The 16,705-nt window shown below is 36.5% G+C and overlaps 1 protein-coding gene across 4 annotated transcripts in view; it reads left to right on the forward strand.

The window, feature by feature from the left end:
* Nucleotides 1–16,705, forward strand: part of EML4 (EMAP like 4) — a 146,534-nt gene that overhangs the window by 82,642 nt on the left and 47,187 nt on the right. For all 4 annotated transcript variants that reach the window (XM_078056238.1, XM_078056239.1, XM_036074889.2 and 1 more), the window contains 4 exons: nt 12,254–12,377; nt 13,620–13,769; nt 14,722–14,791; nt 15,914–16,024. In XM_078056238.1, coding sequence (XP_077912364.1) covers nt 12,254–12,377; nt 13,620–13,769; nt 14,722–14,791; nt 15,914–16,024 — 455 coding nt within the window. The remainder of the gene's footprint in view (nt 1–12,253; nt 12,378–13,619; nt 13,770–14,721; nt 14,792–15,913; nt 16,025–16,705) is intronic.

Below are 16,705 nucleotides of genomic sequence, written 5' to 3' on the forward strand. Positions count from 1 at the left end.
TTGGTTTTTCAGTTTCTATAAGACTTAATCTAGTTGTAGAGATGTGTAGCACACAACGTAGTATCAATGTTTAAACGTGTATTTTGGAGTCCCGAGACCAGTTTCACCGTTTACTTAGCTGTGTGACCATGAGCAGGTTATTTTACCTTAAGTCTTTGTTTTCTCATTATTGAGACAATCATAAACCCTCAGAGTTAATATAAAAATTAAAGATAATAAAATGTACCTGGCACATAGTACCAAATAAATTTTAGTTATATTAATGTATGTGAATCTGACAGTATAATCTTGCACTCAGATACGTGGGGTAAGATGAAAAGATAACCGTTAAATAGATTATCTTCATTTGATAGAAGTTGTAGATATATTTTTAAAGTTTGTATTCATTTTGCATGGTGTATTTTACAACACATTTTCTTATACTTTAGGTATTAATCCAAAATATCTATCATTTTTGTACAATCTTTTAAAAATATGATTTATTAATTTCTATAGCTCTTTTTTGACAATGACAAGTATGACTTGCTCCAAGCCATCTTTTTTGATTTGGAAAGAAGACTATTTACATTTGGTACATTTAGGTGAGTGGTAGCAGAAAAAGCTTGACCTGAAGGGCCTGTATCCTTCAGCCACAGTAGAGTACAAGAAGAGCTATGAAACTGCATATTCTGATCGGTACTGAGGCAGAAGGAAGAGAATTATAGTTGAAAGCAGTAGGAGGTGGAGTGGAATGGGATGTACACAGGACAGTCTGAGGCTAGGTGTGGGAGGAAGGACAGGTTATATCACCAAAAAGAGACTCTTACCAAGTTCAGTCTTTACCTACACTCAGGTCCCTGAAACATGAACCTCTCTTCATCACTTTTCTCTCTAGTTCTGTTGGATTCTTCTCCCATTGCAAGAGAAAGACTTAGCACATCAGGTTAAACTGTGAATAAGTTTTCCTATAGGCTTATTCATTGTTAGATGCAGTGGTTAGGTTCTAATACAGTACTATTCATTTGATAAGTACTGATAAAAGTTTTTTGAGCTAACTTAGGGGACTATAAGCACCTTTTATAAAATTATCTATTGGGGAAAATAGCTAACAATCTGATAAATTTTGTAATAAAATTAGTACAGTCTATAAACTCATCCTTATGGTAATCAAGTATTTTATATTTTTTTAATATGGAAAATAAGTGTCATATGTCCTCCTTTCTAGAAGAGAACCTGAATGTCTTCAAATTATAGCACGTTACGGGGTTTTTTTCAAGCTTAAATAATCTTAAATCCTTTTTCTCTTGTAGCATCTTAAACTTGTGCTGTTTAGAATTAGTACATAGTTAATTAGTCTGGTCATGTTGAGAGCCTGAATGACTCAGATCCCTACTGGAGAGAAATATGCTTAATTGAGGAAAAATCATCAGTCATCATATAACACTCTTACGTCATTTCATAGTGCTGCCTCACTGCTCTAAGCTTAGATGCATTCGTGCTTAACTACCAGATCCATGCAGGAACTATAGGTGTGTTTAGATGAGAGATCAGTTATTGTAATATCTTAGAGAATTGAGAAGTAACTGTCTCATACTAGCTGTCTAAAAATGACTATAGATAAAAAATACTTTAAAAGTCATTTTGAAATATATACTATGTAAAACACTTCAGTAATTTGGTGTAGCCAAAACAGTTGTCCAAATAATCTGAAAATACTAAACTCGTTTACAAAATTAGAGAAAGGGAAAAAAACCTGAATAATCTTGTCATTTTAACAGCCATTATAGTTCTGATATGTTTATTGTGCTTTATCAGATACACATTTTAAACATTCACTCTTTTAACAAATAGTTATTGAGTGCTTATTTTGTCAGGCCCTGCCCTTAGGCACTTGGGGATATAGCAGTTACGGTCTCTGCACTCTGTGGAACTTATATTCTACATAATAAGAAAAAATAATACTTAATGTGTCAGGAGGTAATACATATTGAGAAAGAATGAGGAGAGTAGAGAATTGCTATTTTACATAGAGTAGTTAGGGAAGACATTTCTGATAAGGTGACATTGAACCACCTGAAGGACGTGAGTGAAATATATGGAAATCTGGAGAAAAGAATTTCATGAGCAGAGAAAACTGAAAGTACACAAGCCCTGAGGCAAGAGCTTTCTTCTCTGTTAAGGGACAGCAAAGAGGTCATTGATTATAGTGTACATACAATTTTGTATTTCTAATCATTACATTTATTAAATACAGATTCAGTCTAAGTAACAGAAGCTTCTTTAGGCCCCTCACTTAGGAAAGATAAGTAAAGTGTTATGGCAGAAAGAGTGCAAGAATAAGAAGTATGAGACCTAGTTAGGGGTGAAATGACCTGCACCATACAAAGTTTAGAATCAGAATCCTAAAGGACTAAAATTATGAGCATGAGTTAGGACTTTGCCAAAGGAAATTATGAAAAAAAAAAGAGAGAGAGTATTCATCCAGTAATAAAGTTTTCCCTGTGACTCTGAGACCTTGGACCTCAGTTTCCTCACATACAGTTAAGGTTTAGACTAGATGTCACTAAGAGTCTCTCTTAATAACTTTTAAAAGCTCGTTCCTGCAGCAAATAGAAAATGGAGGACAGCTCCCCATACCTTAACTAACTTGCTTTTAATTTACCTTTTAAAGAATTTGAATGTAGGTGCTTTTGTTCATGCCATGTGTTGTTTTCTGACTTGTTGGCTCCAGGCATGTTTTGTCCTAAAACCTGATCACGCTTCCGTAAACTGAGCAATGTATCTGAAAGAATAGCTAAAATTCATCTATAAGGATATAAAGGATAGCAGTGTTCTACTGACACTGTCTGTATATTGTGTTACCTACTGAGAGGGAGCATATACCTGCTAAGGGGGTATGTAGTTTGAAACAAACCAAAAACCTTAATTGAGCTACAGATAGAATTTATCCCTTTTGTTACTAAGATGGTATCCAAAACTTTGCAGTTCCTGAATTTAGGAAGAAGAATGCTAGCTTTAAGTCTGTTCTAGTGTGAACAGGCAGAAAAGGCAGGAAACCAGGTATTGTACTTCCAAAAAATATACTCACTTGAGAAATTTAGATATTGGATCATTTTAAATAGGCAGCATAAACATTACTTGTATCCCTAGGGATCTGGGCTTTGTCCATGTATTCTCTATATTTAAAAGGAAACCAGACAGGGGAACCTTTTCTCTGTTGGAGGGTTTTTTTTTAAAGTCCTATGAAGCAGAGATTCTTATTTCTTGATGTTGTTAACAGTCTTCTAGATTAAAATGTTTAAAGGCTGTCCAGTTTTTTTTTTAATATAAACAATCCCAACTTTTAAGAATATGTGTTCTTGACATCCTCTTTTCCTTATCTTCAGCTGAAAAAAGTCCCAACCTGTCCCCTTTGGACATGGAGAATATGACTTTTCGTAACAGAACATCCTCGTCTTGTGCATATTTATTTTATTCTGGTTAAAGACTTCACCCGTACTGTATTTTCACAACCCATAGGCATAAGCTTTTTTAAAAATCTAAACTAGAAAATGCAATTAGCCAGAAAAATTTCCATTCCTCAAGCATAGTTAGAAATCCATTCTGTCCATGGCAGTTAGACTCCACATGTGTTTCTTACTCTTTCATTTGTTACTGTTTTCCTGAAGCATTTGGAAAAGAATTCTGAAACTTGTTATTAGGCTTAGCAGAAAAGAGGTATAGTTGATCAGTGATACATACCAAGATTGCAGAAAGAACCATAGCAAAACATATGCCACCTTCCTGAACTATGCAATTGGTTCTCCAAGGAACAGTTTTACCAAAAATATTCTGTTGATTATTTACTTTAATAAAGCTTTTTAAACTTTTTTAAGATTCCGAAATATTTTAATCTTAAAATATATACAAATAATATCACAAGCACCTGTGTATTGAGGACCCAGATTTATTAAATCTTTACATTTTGCTTTGACTCAGGTTGTTTTGTTTTGTTTTGTTTTGTTTAAGATTTTATTTATTTATTTGAGGGAGAATGAGAGAGAGCACAAGAGGGAAGAGGGTCAGAGGGAGAAGCAGACTCCTTGCTGAGCAGGGAGCCCGATGTGGGACTCGATCCCGGGACTCCAGGATCATGACCTGAGCCGAAGGCAGTCGCTTAACCAACTGAGCCACCCAGGCGCCCTAAATCTTTACATTTTGCTTTGACTCGGGTTGTTTTTTAAAAAAATAAAACATAGGGGTGCCTGGGTGGTACAGTCGGTTAAGCGTCCGACTCTTAGTTTTGACTCTAAGTTTGGGCTCAAGTCTCAGGGTCGTGAGATCGAGCCCTACATCAGGCTCCATGCTCAGCACAGAGTCTGCTTGGGATTCTCTCTTCTTCCTCTGCTCCTCCCACTTTGCTTGTTCTCTCTCTCAAATAAATCTTTAATTAATAAAAATAAAACATTAAAGGTGAAGTTGAACCCTCTCTTTAATTCTGTTTAATTAAAATTTCATATACAGGCTTTTATTGCTCCCTTGGGACCTCCTGGTTCTCTTCCTGTTACATTTAATTGAAAAAGAGGGGTGCCTGGTGGCTCAGTCGGTTAAGCATCCATCTTGATTTCAGCTCAGGTCATGATCTCAGGGTCATGACATCAAGCCCTGCATCTGGCTCTTCGCTCAGCATAGAGTCTGCTTGTCCCTCTCCCTCTGCTCCTCCCCTCACGTGCTCACACTCTCTCTCTCTCTCTCTCAAATAAATAAAATATTTTAATTTTTTTTTTTTAAGATTTTATTCGTGTATTAGAGAGAGAGCACAGCAGGGGGAGCAGCAGGCAGAGAGAGAGGGAGGAGCAGACTCCCTGCTGAGCAGGGAGCCGGACGTGGGGCTCAATCCCAGGACCCTGGGATCACGACCTGAGCTAAAGGCAGACACTTAACCTACTGAGCCACCCAGGTGCCCTGAAATAAATAAAATCTTTTAAAAAAGGAAAAGAGCTAGAGGCAGGGCACCTGGGTGGCTCAGTCAGTTGAGCATTGGACTTTTGGTTTCAGCTTAGATCATGATCTCATGGGTCGTGAGGTTTAGCCCCACCTTTGGGCCCCCACATTGGCCTCCACGGTCAGCGGGGAGTCTGAAGAGTGTCTCCCTCTGCCCCTCCCCCTACTTGTGCTCAAGCACTCTCTCTCTCTCTCTAAAATAAATCTTTTTTTAAAAAGAGTTAGGTAAATATTTTGCTATCTGAAGTTTCTCTTTTGAATTTATTTTTAAATTAAATCCAACTTGGTATATTCAGATAAAATGAAAAAAATTTCAATTTAGTGCTTAAAATAACTTTTCCTGGGGATATAAGTGATTTGAGGGAGTTTTTAAAATACAACCATATTAAAAAAAATACAACCATATTTTGCTTAGTTCAGAAAAGTTTTCAGCAATATAACAACAAGTCTTTTGGAAGTTTTATGTGTCTCAGTGTTGGACTAGACTTCTTTCCCATCTTTTCCCAAAGAAAGCCTTTTTTAGGTAGTAAAAATAATCCAAAATGCTTAAGCAAATGCCCATATCTGATTATCTTGAAGTGATTTTATTACAATCAGAGTTGTAAACAAAATAACAAAGAGAAATCTGATTAAAGGAGTTTAGATTCAAGAAAGTAGCTACAGGTGGACTCATTAGTGTCTTTAGTGTTAAGAGTTGATTAGCAGTTACGTAAGACTTGGTCATGGCTCTATTGTAAGCTCCTAAGGGGCTAGGTTCACTTCTTTTATATCTTCATTGTGCACCCTCACCCCACTCCCCCTGCTCCTATGTGATTAAGAATTCAGTAAAATTTACCAGTCAGTAGAAGTCTGCCTATAGAACAAAGAAAATTAAGGTAGCATTTTACTACTTGGTCATATTTTTCAGACCCGGGTTTTTGTCCTAGCAAGTAAAGCTATGTAATATTTGGCAAGCACCCCAACTAAGAATTTTTTAAATCTGCAAAATAGGAGGGTTAGATTATATCCTTCTAAATTCACACCCCCTTTTTTTAATTTGGGGATCTACATTTTACCAATTTTTATAGCTAGACCTTTGAAAAGGGGTGAAATTTAGACTTTATTGTACAAATCAATTTATTCAAAGTCCAAAGATTCTTATAGATTACATTGTTTCATTGGATTTTGAAATATTAAATTATTACTACAATATAACCGGATCATTAACTAGGACTTGAAATCTTTTGAGAATTTATTCTTTTTAAGAAAAGATTTTAGCCTACCTAAAATGCTCTTTGTCACTTTCTACTAACAAATTATAGTCAGTATTTCTAGCTTTTTGTTTACCAACCTGTTCTTGAGCTTTATGATTTGGGGGAATAGAACTGGTAAAAGCTCACACTAGATCAGGTGTATTCAGGGTGGAATGGCCATAGACATCTATGGACTCTGGGAAACAAACTGAGGGTTTTAGAGGGGAGGCAGGGTGGGGGGATGGGTTAGCTTGGTGATGGGTATTAAGGAGGGCACGTATTGCATGGAGCGCTGGGTGTTATACGCAAACAGTGAATCATGGAACACTACATCAAAAACTAATGATGTACTGTATGGTGACTAACATAAAAAAAAAAAAAGCTCAGACTAAATTAAGATTCTCCGATTTCCTGTTTGCTGGAATTAGATAGCATCACACTCTGCTACATTATAGTTAAATATAAAATTTAAATTCCAATTTTCAGTGAGGGGGGGCTCTTTAGTTCTAAAGATTGTAAAATACAAATAAAGTGGATTTCTAAAGTGGAAACTTTTGGGAGAAAGATGTGTTAAACTGTAAACATTATAGAAGTTCAGAAGGTTTTCTATAGGCAGTACCCATTATACAAATTAGTATAGTCATAGTCCAAAACCCTGAAGCTCTGCTGTTGCCTTTGAAAGCCTTTTTGTTGTTTGTTTAATCTCCAGGTCCAAAAAGGGAGCAAGCTATTGGGCGGGCGGGGGGGGGGAGGGGAGGAGGCACTGGAAGAACTGATCTTAGAGCAGAGTATGCCCAGTACTAATTTCCTTCTCCACTTTACCTTTCACTATTAGTCTGTGAAAGATTAATGAATTTTGATAAGTATGTTTTAAATACATAAGTAACTTTGGGTCACCTGGCTCTCTCAGTCGGTAGAGCATGCAACTCCTGAGTTCAAGCCCCATGTTGTGAGTAGAGTTTATTTAAATAAGTAACTTCGGTAACTAGTTATTTATATCTGTCTGAATCATTTCAGCAATAGTGCTTTTCTCAGAACACCTTAGATAACTCCCAAAAAGTTTGGATTAAGGAATATGAAGGTCATTTTGCAGTTTGGAGCACTTTGCAGGATAGGACGGCCTAGGGGAGATGCTAAAGTAGAAGATTGAGTTAACAAGAGTAGACCAAAGGGGAAGTGCTAGCAGTGAGAAGGACAAAGGAAGGAAAGTGTTAAAATCAAGTGTTTCAGATTTCTGCCTAGGGGCACCTGGGTTGCTCAGCCTGTTAAGCATCTAACTCTTGTGGCTCAGGTCATGAGCTCTGAGTCATGAGTGGGGTCATGGGGTCAAGCCCTGCGTCAGGCTCCATGCTCAGCGTGGAGTGTGCTTGAAATTCTCTCTCCCTCTCCCGTTTGCGCACGCTCTCGCTCTCCTCTCTCTCTTAAATAAATAAATAAATAAAAATTTCTGCCTAGTGTTCACTCTTTCCAAAGATAATAAAACAGAAATATCTTCCTCTTTTGTACTCTGATTTCCTACTATTGGGGTCCAAAGCTCAGGCTTCTATTTGGATTATAAGTAAGCTGTATTGTCAGGTCATTGGACTTCTGAGGACCTTACTGCTGTCTGAATAGTACTATCCAATAGAAATATGATGTATAACACATATGTCATTTAAAATGTTCTAATAGCCACATTTTAAAAAGTAAAAAGACACAGGTAAGAGTAAGTTTAATAAATTTAGCCCAGTATATCCAGAGTATCATTTCAGTGTGTGATCAGTCATTGACATATCTTACTTTTTTTCATACTAAGACTTAAAAATCTGTATTGTACAATTACAGCATATCTCAGTTCAGACTAGCCACATTTTAAGTGTTCAGAACCAGTGGCTATTGTTTTGGATGCTGCAGGTCTAGAACATAGTTTGAGAATAAAAATGTTTCACAAGTTCTAAATCATAAAATTTTGGAACACAGTCTAAAAACTCATTTGACCTCTTTGAGCCTTGGTTTCCCCTTCTCTACAGGTAGGGGGTTGGACTAGGTGAACTCTTAAATTTCTACGAGTTCCCACATTGTATGTGTCTAGAGAAACAAACTCATGGTATTTTGGGATTGATTATAGTATTTTTATCAACAGTATCCCACAGAATTTCTTTTTTTATAATTAAGCTATCATTGATCAGATTCAATTAAGAATATTTAGGGGCACTTGGGTGGCTCAGTCGATTAAGTTTCCGACTCTTGATTCTGGCTCAGGTCATGATCTCAGGGTTGTGACCACGCTGGGCATGAAACCTGCTTGAGATTCTCCTCTCTCTGCCCCTCCCCCTCCCTCCCTCCCTCTCTTAAAACTTGTTTTTTTATTTGGCATAAACTTGTAAGTGGTAAAGCTGGAATTCAAACCAAGGTCTGTCTTTATCACAAACCTTGTATTCTCTCCACTATACTGTATAGCCTCCCACTTAGTCCAAGGAATTTTCACAGTGCCAAGTAAGAAATAAAATGTTGAGATTAATTACATTTCACTAAAAAGCAGCTTTATTATTGAATACTGAAAAGCTCTATACTGTGTTTACTAATTATCATGAAATAGTTTAGTAATTTCTTTTTCTCAGATTGTTTTTCTTGACCACCAGAAAATATAACTGATCTCATAATTTTCTTTGGTCTCATGGCCCATCCCTTCTTGACTTTCATGGTACTGTAGTTTTACAGTGAGAACAGCCAGAAAGTAGCTTTAGGGCAAAACAGACAAATGGACTGTTAAGTCCTTTGACTGTAAGGTCAAGAAGTCTGACAATCTCAAGAACAAGTTTGCAGTGAGAATCTATACCCAGCAATGGTTGAGGAGAAAAGAGACTCTTTTTACCTGATTCCCAAGGTAAAGACTGTATTCTTTTAAAAAAAAAAAAAAAGTCGCAGACTGCTGTACGCAGGCCAGAAGTGCGTTTTCACATGGTATTTTCCCTTTTTTTCCCCACAAGGATGAAATATTTAAGAATTGGGAGATACAACAATAAACTATAGATTTCCCATTTCTCTTGGGGAAAAAAAGGGAATATCTAGCAACACTAGGCCCACCCGTTTCATGGACGTAACTAGCTGCTGCCTCCCTGACATGAGCATGGGGTGTGCCAGTGGTCCCAGATCCCAGTCAGTCATCCTATATTCTCTCACTGCTCTCATTTTGGATTACCTGTGTGCGCCAGTAGATAGTCAATTTGTGACCCCGGTTTTAAAGTGTACATGATGGGGTGCCTGGATGGCTCAGTCAGTGAAGCATCTGCCTTAGGCTCAGGTCATGTAGGGTCCCTTGCTCAGTGAGAAGCCTGTTTCTCCCTCTCCCTCTGCCCCTTCCCCCCACTCATGTGCTCTTTCTCGCTCTGCTTTCTTTCTCAAATAAATAAAATATTTTTTAAAAGTGTACATGATAGAATTCTAGCTTATTTACCTATATGTACTGTTCTGTGGACAGTCGATTTAAAGCTTATGAAGAGATAGTGTGTTAAATCACGTATTATAAGCAGTTCCTAGACAGGGTTCAGAATGGTACAAATTCTTCTCAAAGGGAAGGGAATAAATACTTGTTGAGGACCTCATATTATCCCTTACAGTGTAATGTCTTATTTAGTGAATCATAATTGCAGGTGGTAAGTCGTAGTACTATTTTGTGTATTAGGAAAATGAGGCCAGAGTCATACAGCTAGTCAGCAATAAAGCTGGAATGCAGATCTTGATCAGTCTTTTCCCAAAGCTCATGTTCTTTCCACTATGATACATTGCCTCCCTCAATCTCAGGAATTGTTATAGGTTCCTAGATTACATATTTGGACCTCAACATATATACTGCCAGTTTCCAGGCAGAGAAAACATTTTCATCCTGACATGCATTGCCATTTTTATTTTGGAAAAGTTGACAAGCACTAGATAGTTTCTTTGCTTTTACTTAGTTGCTTGTGCTGCTGAGGAGAAAGGAATAGTTGATAAAGGATAATTGACAGAGGGAGCAATATGGTATTCTGAGCTGTCTCTATTAGCAAAGGAGAACTTTTGTTTTCTTTGATACCACTATTCCTAAACCCATTCCCTTGGCTGGACATCTGATCTCCTCTAAGTGGTAGAGACATCTGCTAATAGTTTTATTTTTTCATCCAGAAAGCATTTATGGTATACGCCTCTGATCAAAGATCCTGGGGGGAAATTCCAAAGGACAGGATATCTGCCTCTAAGAATTTATATATATATTTTTTAAAGATTTTATTTTTAAGTAATCTCTACACCCAATGTGGGGCTCGAATTTACAACCCCAAGATCAAGAGTCACATGTTCTACTGATTAAGCCAGCCAGGGACCCCAAGAATTTATATTCTTTTAAAAAAAAAAACATGAGGGAAATTATATAACAAATTGATACCTATAAGAAAGTGAACTATACAAAAAAGGACAAGGAGATGCTGATAAAGATGATTGCAGAAGAGAAATAGTTGCAACTGGTAATCATTTAGTTCTCCTCAAGTCCAGCAATGCTAAAAATCATCAGGAAGCAGAGCCCACTCTTAGATTCAGAAGTAATAAAGACCTATATCATGTGGTGTGAAAACTGTGGCGTGGGAGGTCTTAGCCTGTTCTTAGATCTAACCATGAGGCCAAGCACAAGTGAGTAATAATAATAAAAATAACTTGAACTTCTCACCCATAACAAGCACAAATACTTGCAGACGTTCATCAAGTAATTTATCTTTCCTTCTTCCATGGTTCTCATTATATAAACTATTGAATTATGTATTCTCCTTCGTAGCTTAGGTCATTATTAGAGGTCCTAGAGTTGTATCAGCCTCTGGTTGATGACCACATTTTCAGTCTGTTTCTGCTGTTTTTTCATATCATGCCAGACAAGTTGGTAAGTGCTAGACACATGCTATGCTTTCGTACTCAGTCCCTTATTTTCTCCTTCCTGTTTAGGTTTTCTTGTGGCCATTTCACCATCACTGTCACCATCTACTAAACTTACCTATATGTAGGTCATTAGGATGCTGAGGCCGAGGATGGGTGTTGTTTTTTGGTTTTTGTTCTCAAGAAACAATCTCGTCTGCTTAGTGAAGTTTTGTTTCCTTTTGTAAAAGATACGCAATAAATATTGATTTGATTCTAGACTTGTCTTTAACATCTTTAGTTTTAGATTGTTGCAGATCTTATAAACAACTATTGCTTTAAGTAAATAAAAGATGTCTTAGAACCTATACTGCTAATTAGAAAACTATTTCCTAGCACTGTCTTAAAAATGTTAGTGTATTGTAATTGAATTAAATTGTTTAGACCCAACCCTGATCGTTGGAACAGTTGTGAAGTGAGGGAAGTTGGTCTTCTTTCCCTTCCAGCTATACTCGCTGTGTGTGGCAGAGCTCTTGTCCTCTCTCTGCATCCTGACTTACGATGCTGTATGACTCCTCTCCTCATGGTGTAGTCTCAGGCCATGTTTTTTGTATGTCTCATTAAACATGAGTAGGTTGGGACGCCTGGGTGGCTCAGTCAGTTAAGCGTCTGCCTTCAGCTCAGGTCATGATCCCAGCATTCCGGGATCGAGTCCTGCATTGGGCTCCCTGCTCAGCAGGGAGCCTGCTTTTCCCTCTGACCGTCCCCCAACTCATGCTTGCTCATGTGCTCATTCTCTCTCTCTCTCTCTCTCAAAAAATAAATAAAATCTTAAAAAAAAAAAAATTAGTAGGTTGATCGAGTAGTATGTTAGACATGTTTGTTGTCTGCCCTGATAATCTCTTTATTTTCAACTGTCAGAAAAACTTTCATCCTAATTTTTTTTCCATTTTTCTACCTCAGCTTTCCTGGCCTTCTTGTTTAGTTTAATTGTGAAAATAGTTATTCTCATTTAAGGAAATGACCAATAGTTTTTTCCTACAATGTTTTAGACAAGGTCTTTATATAAAAATAATTATGTATAATAAGAATAAAACTGAACTAGCTATTTTTTTGTCTTGTTCTTACTATATCACCTTAATAATCCACTTTTCTATGATTATTCAGAAGATTGACTTAACTTTTGTCTTGTGTTTTAACAGAAGGAGAATATGTTAAAATGTTTATGCGAGGTCGGCCAATTACAATGTTCATTCCTTCTGATGTTGAAAACTATGATGACATCAGAACAGAACTGCCTCCTGAGAAGCTGAAACTGGAGTGGGTGTATCCTTCTCTACTGTGACAGCAAATTTGTTTGCTTTGTCTTTAGTTTAAGAAAAATTCATTTACCTCACCTCTATCAAAATTGTCTTTATACAAAAAAAAAAATGTAATAAACATTGTAACCACTTGAGAAAGTAAAGAGATCTTACCGCTCATCCTTCACATATTATATATATTTTGCTATTAGCAATTTAAAACCACCCAAATTAATATCTTTGAATAGGGCAAGTGGTATTATTGTATGAACATCGTGGCAGCTACTTACAGTGTGGTAGAGAAGGCATTAGGCTGGAATGGGAAGACTAGTGTTTGAGTCTCAGCTCTGCCACCCCCAATGAACCTTACTTCCCTTATAAAAAGAGGTTAATAACTCCTACTTTACTGAGCTATTGTAAGAATTAAGTAAGGAAACATCAGTTAAGCATTTTGTAACTTGTGAAATGATGTAAATTATTTTAAGAGCTCAAATTAACAAGATTGGTTCTAATTCCAGAATTAACTTCTCAGCCAGACTTTGTAAAAAAATGACTACATAAAAGACCTCCCTTAATTTCACTTAGAAATTTTTCTCTTAGAACCTTTGAGAAACTCCATGAAACAGAATGGAGCTAGTAGTTTGAACTCAGCTTTCTGCCTCTGTTCTCCTATAAGCTCTTTCCCCTACCCTTTCATTCATTCCCTCATTTCTGCAGAAATTAGCTTGGGAAAACTCACCAATCCTATAATTCTGTACAACTTTTTAATAAACACTCTGCCTACCAACTGTGCCTGGCTGTCTTACTCATTATTTAGGTCAAGCATAAATGTAATTTTCTCCGCTCTTCTTTTGATCCCTCTCTTCGCTTTCTCTCCATTTACATTAGGTGTTCCTTCTATGCTTTCTCCTAGGATACTGTTACTTTTCTTTCCACAATTTCTAATGATGTATTTGGTGTTTTTGTCATCTTTGCCAGAGCATAAGCTTCAGGGACACAGGCCTCTGTTTTGTTCAGAACTGTATGTTCAGCCTGTGCCTGCCACACGTTAGGAACTCAATACGTATTTGGGGAATGAGGAAACTAAGATTTATGCACATTAAAAACTCAGGATTGCACCCTGGATAGTGGCAGGACTTGAGTTTCCTAGTTTCGATGCATTCCTGTTTTCTTTATACCTTCCTCATTCCCTTAGGTATCCATGAAAAACTTGTTAGTTTACACCTTAAAAATTGTGTTATTTAAAACCCTTGACTTTGTGTTTAAGATACGGTTACCGAGGAAAGGACTGTCGCGCTAATGTTTACCTTCTTCCTACCGGAGAAATAGTGTATTTCATAGCATCAGTAGTAGTACTATTTAATTATGAGGAGAGAACTCAGCGACACTACCTGGGTCACACAGACTGTGTGAAATGGTTGGTATCATTGAACACTTTTTTTTTTTTCTTTGTCATTTTTGCTTTTCTTTTTAATTTGGGTTTTTTCAGAAATGGTTTCTTGTGGAGAGCTCTCAGATGTTAAGGATATTATGGTCATTCTGTAGAATATATTTTAAAAAGTGGCATTTTAATATGGGGAAGTTCTAGTGTAACTTTTAAAGCATTTTTATTTCTTCTGACAATTTAATTGATAATCTCCTGGAAAGTAATGAGCCATACATACTAAGAACAAAATACTTTGAGCTTGGTTGCAAGATGTAGAAAGAGTTTAGATATAGACAGGAAAGACATCCTTTTAAAAATTTTGCTCATCACTCATGTTTAACATGAGAAATGTGGGCATATATGCTGCCCTGTTTTCAGTTTGTACTTAAGAATTTCTTGCCCCAAGTTTGACTTACAAGATTTCAGCATGAAGAACTAATTAAAAGTTTGGAGGTGCTATGTGTGAGGATGTTCACTGTGTTCCTTTGTAGAAAAGCAGAACTATTAGAAGAGCTGTTCAGTCAATAATATGCAATAATTGCTATTTTATATAGCAAACAGGGAAAATGCTGACATTGTAATAGATTACATTTGCACAGTGCAGTACCACATCTTCAGTATGATAAAACCATCTGACTATGCATGTGCATGTGCAGGACTAGAAAGGAACTTGAACAGATGAAGACAGTTTAACTTATCCTGTCACAATTGTGAATTTAGTGTTCCATTGTCTATTTTAGTTTAGCAAAGAAAGAAAAACTATGGCCAAAACTTAGATGCTTGATGTTTATTTGATTTGCTAAAGAAAATAAAGCAGATAAGTCACAAGAATTTTTTAATGATTAAAAACTGAAAAATATTTGACAGATGTTGTTACTAAGGCATATTTCGGCTGTTTCACATGTTTCCCATATTTAAAATTGTTGTTAATACTGTTTTTTAGCCTTGCTATCCATCCTGACAAAATTAGGATCGCAACTGGACAGATAGCTGGAGTGGATAAAGATGGAAGGGTGAGTGGCATAGTGTTCTGCATGCTGTACCAATGACATTGCCATCAGAATGGAATCGATTGTAATTTTAACCATGTCTTGTTTATTTTATTCTTTTAAATGGCAACTAAGGGATTTCTAGTATAAGCAGGGAAAAAATATAGCAGAATGTAAGAACATTCCAAAAAACAAAAGAGAATCATACTACTTAAATATTTTTCTCTAAAAATAAATGTTCTCCCTAAGGAAACTATTTACTTGTAAAATTGGGAGGACTCATAAGCTTGTTACTTTTTTTTTTTTTTAACGTAGCATAACTTATCAGTGTTTGCCAGAGGATACTACAGTTTCACTACATTGATGGACCTCTTGATTTTATATATGACTAGAACTGATAACACTTTAAAATTTTCAGTTCCTACTCAATATTATTAGGTTGGTTTACGTAATAAATCCCTTACTTGTAAGGATCAACAGTAGTATTGATGACTGATTAACATGTGTCTGATTGTACCCATGACATTTTCTGGCTTGAGTTTATTTAAAGAAAAGGAGTTGGAATGGTTATATTGGATGACTTCTAAGGCCCCTTCCAGTTTCAAGTTCTGTTTAAGAACTGTTTAGCAATTTATTGGACATTGATTAGGAAAAAAAAGTATTAGTTTCCCAGGAATGAAGGTAACGTTAAAAGCAGAGTATCCAGAGCAAATTTGCCTGGGTTAGAATTTAACTCTGCCTTTTAATAACTGTATAACTTTGGGCAAGTTATTCAAATCTCTCTATCTCCGTTTCCTCATCTGTTAAATGGTGATTATTATAGTACATAGTTCATAGGATTATGAGGATTAAATTAATTAATACATGTACTTAGAATAGAATATGACATAGTAAATACTAAATCATTTGCAGCTACTATTATTATCACTGTTGTTATTTTCTTGTTTTCATAGTATGAGAAGAAAATACCTACTCAAGATTCTTTGGGGTCATGTCTAATGCAGTAGCTATTTTATATTAGATGTTTATCCATCCCTACTGCTTTTTAAAGATGGCAGACAGTTCTGTGTGGTAACAGTATTTATTTGCATCCACCTGAATACCAGTTAGTCTTGCTAGCTTGTATTTTTCCCCTTGTTTTTGCAGCCTCTGCAACCCCATGTCAGAGTGTGGGATTCAGTTAGTTTATCCACCCTGCAAATTATTGGACTTGGGACCTTTGAGCGTGGAGTAGGATGCCTGGATTTTTCAAAAGCAGTAAGTAACAGTTTTTAAAGAAGTGAGCAAGCTGCATAAAGAAGCAGAAAAGAAGATAAGCTCAGTTGTGTGTATGTGTGTGTATTCATAGAAAGTGCTAACTCTGAATTGTTAGCTATTGCTTAGCAATGGACAGCATTTTAACCTAGGTACTAAAGTACTTTGGTTTAAATGGGATACAGGTTATTATATCTAATTATACTTTTGTTCTGAATCCTATTCTGAAATAGGATTCCTGTAGTTGCAGGAAATGGTTAGAGGAATATATACATAGCATGGTATAATTGAAATGAGCAGTAGGATGTGCTTTTTTGCTTCAGCTTGAATCATGGAAATCTATTTTATTTAGAAAATTCACAGACCTGAAAGTTGGCCAGTTCTGCACAAATATTGACTTTTCTTGATGTCATGTTGGAACAAATGAAATAATCAGACCTTTGTGGGGTGCGTGGGTGACTCAGGTGGTTAAGCAACTGCCTTCAGTTCAGGTCATGATCCTGGAGTCCCAGGATTGAGTCCCGCATCAGGCTCCCTACTCAGCAGGGGGTCTGCTTCTCCCTCTGACCCTCCCCCCTCTCAGGCTCTCTCTCTCATTCTCTCTCTCTCTCAAATAAAATCTTTAAAAAAAAAAAATCAGACCTTTGTGCTTACTAAAATCATGAATTATCTTGGTTCTGAATT

Source organism: Halichoerus grypus, chromosome 10 (assembly GCF_964656455.1).
Source record: "Halichoerus grypus chromosome 10, mHalGry1.hap1.1, whole genome shotgun sequence".
Classification (NCBI taxonomy): domain Eukaryota; kingdom Metazoa; phylum Chordata; class Mammalia; order Carnivora; family Phocidae; genus Halichoerus; species Halichoerus grypus.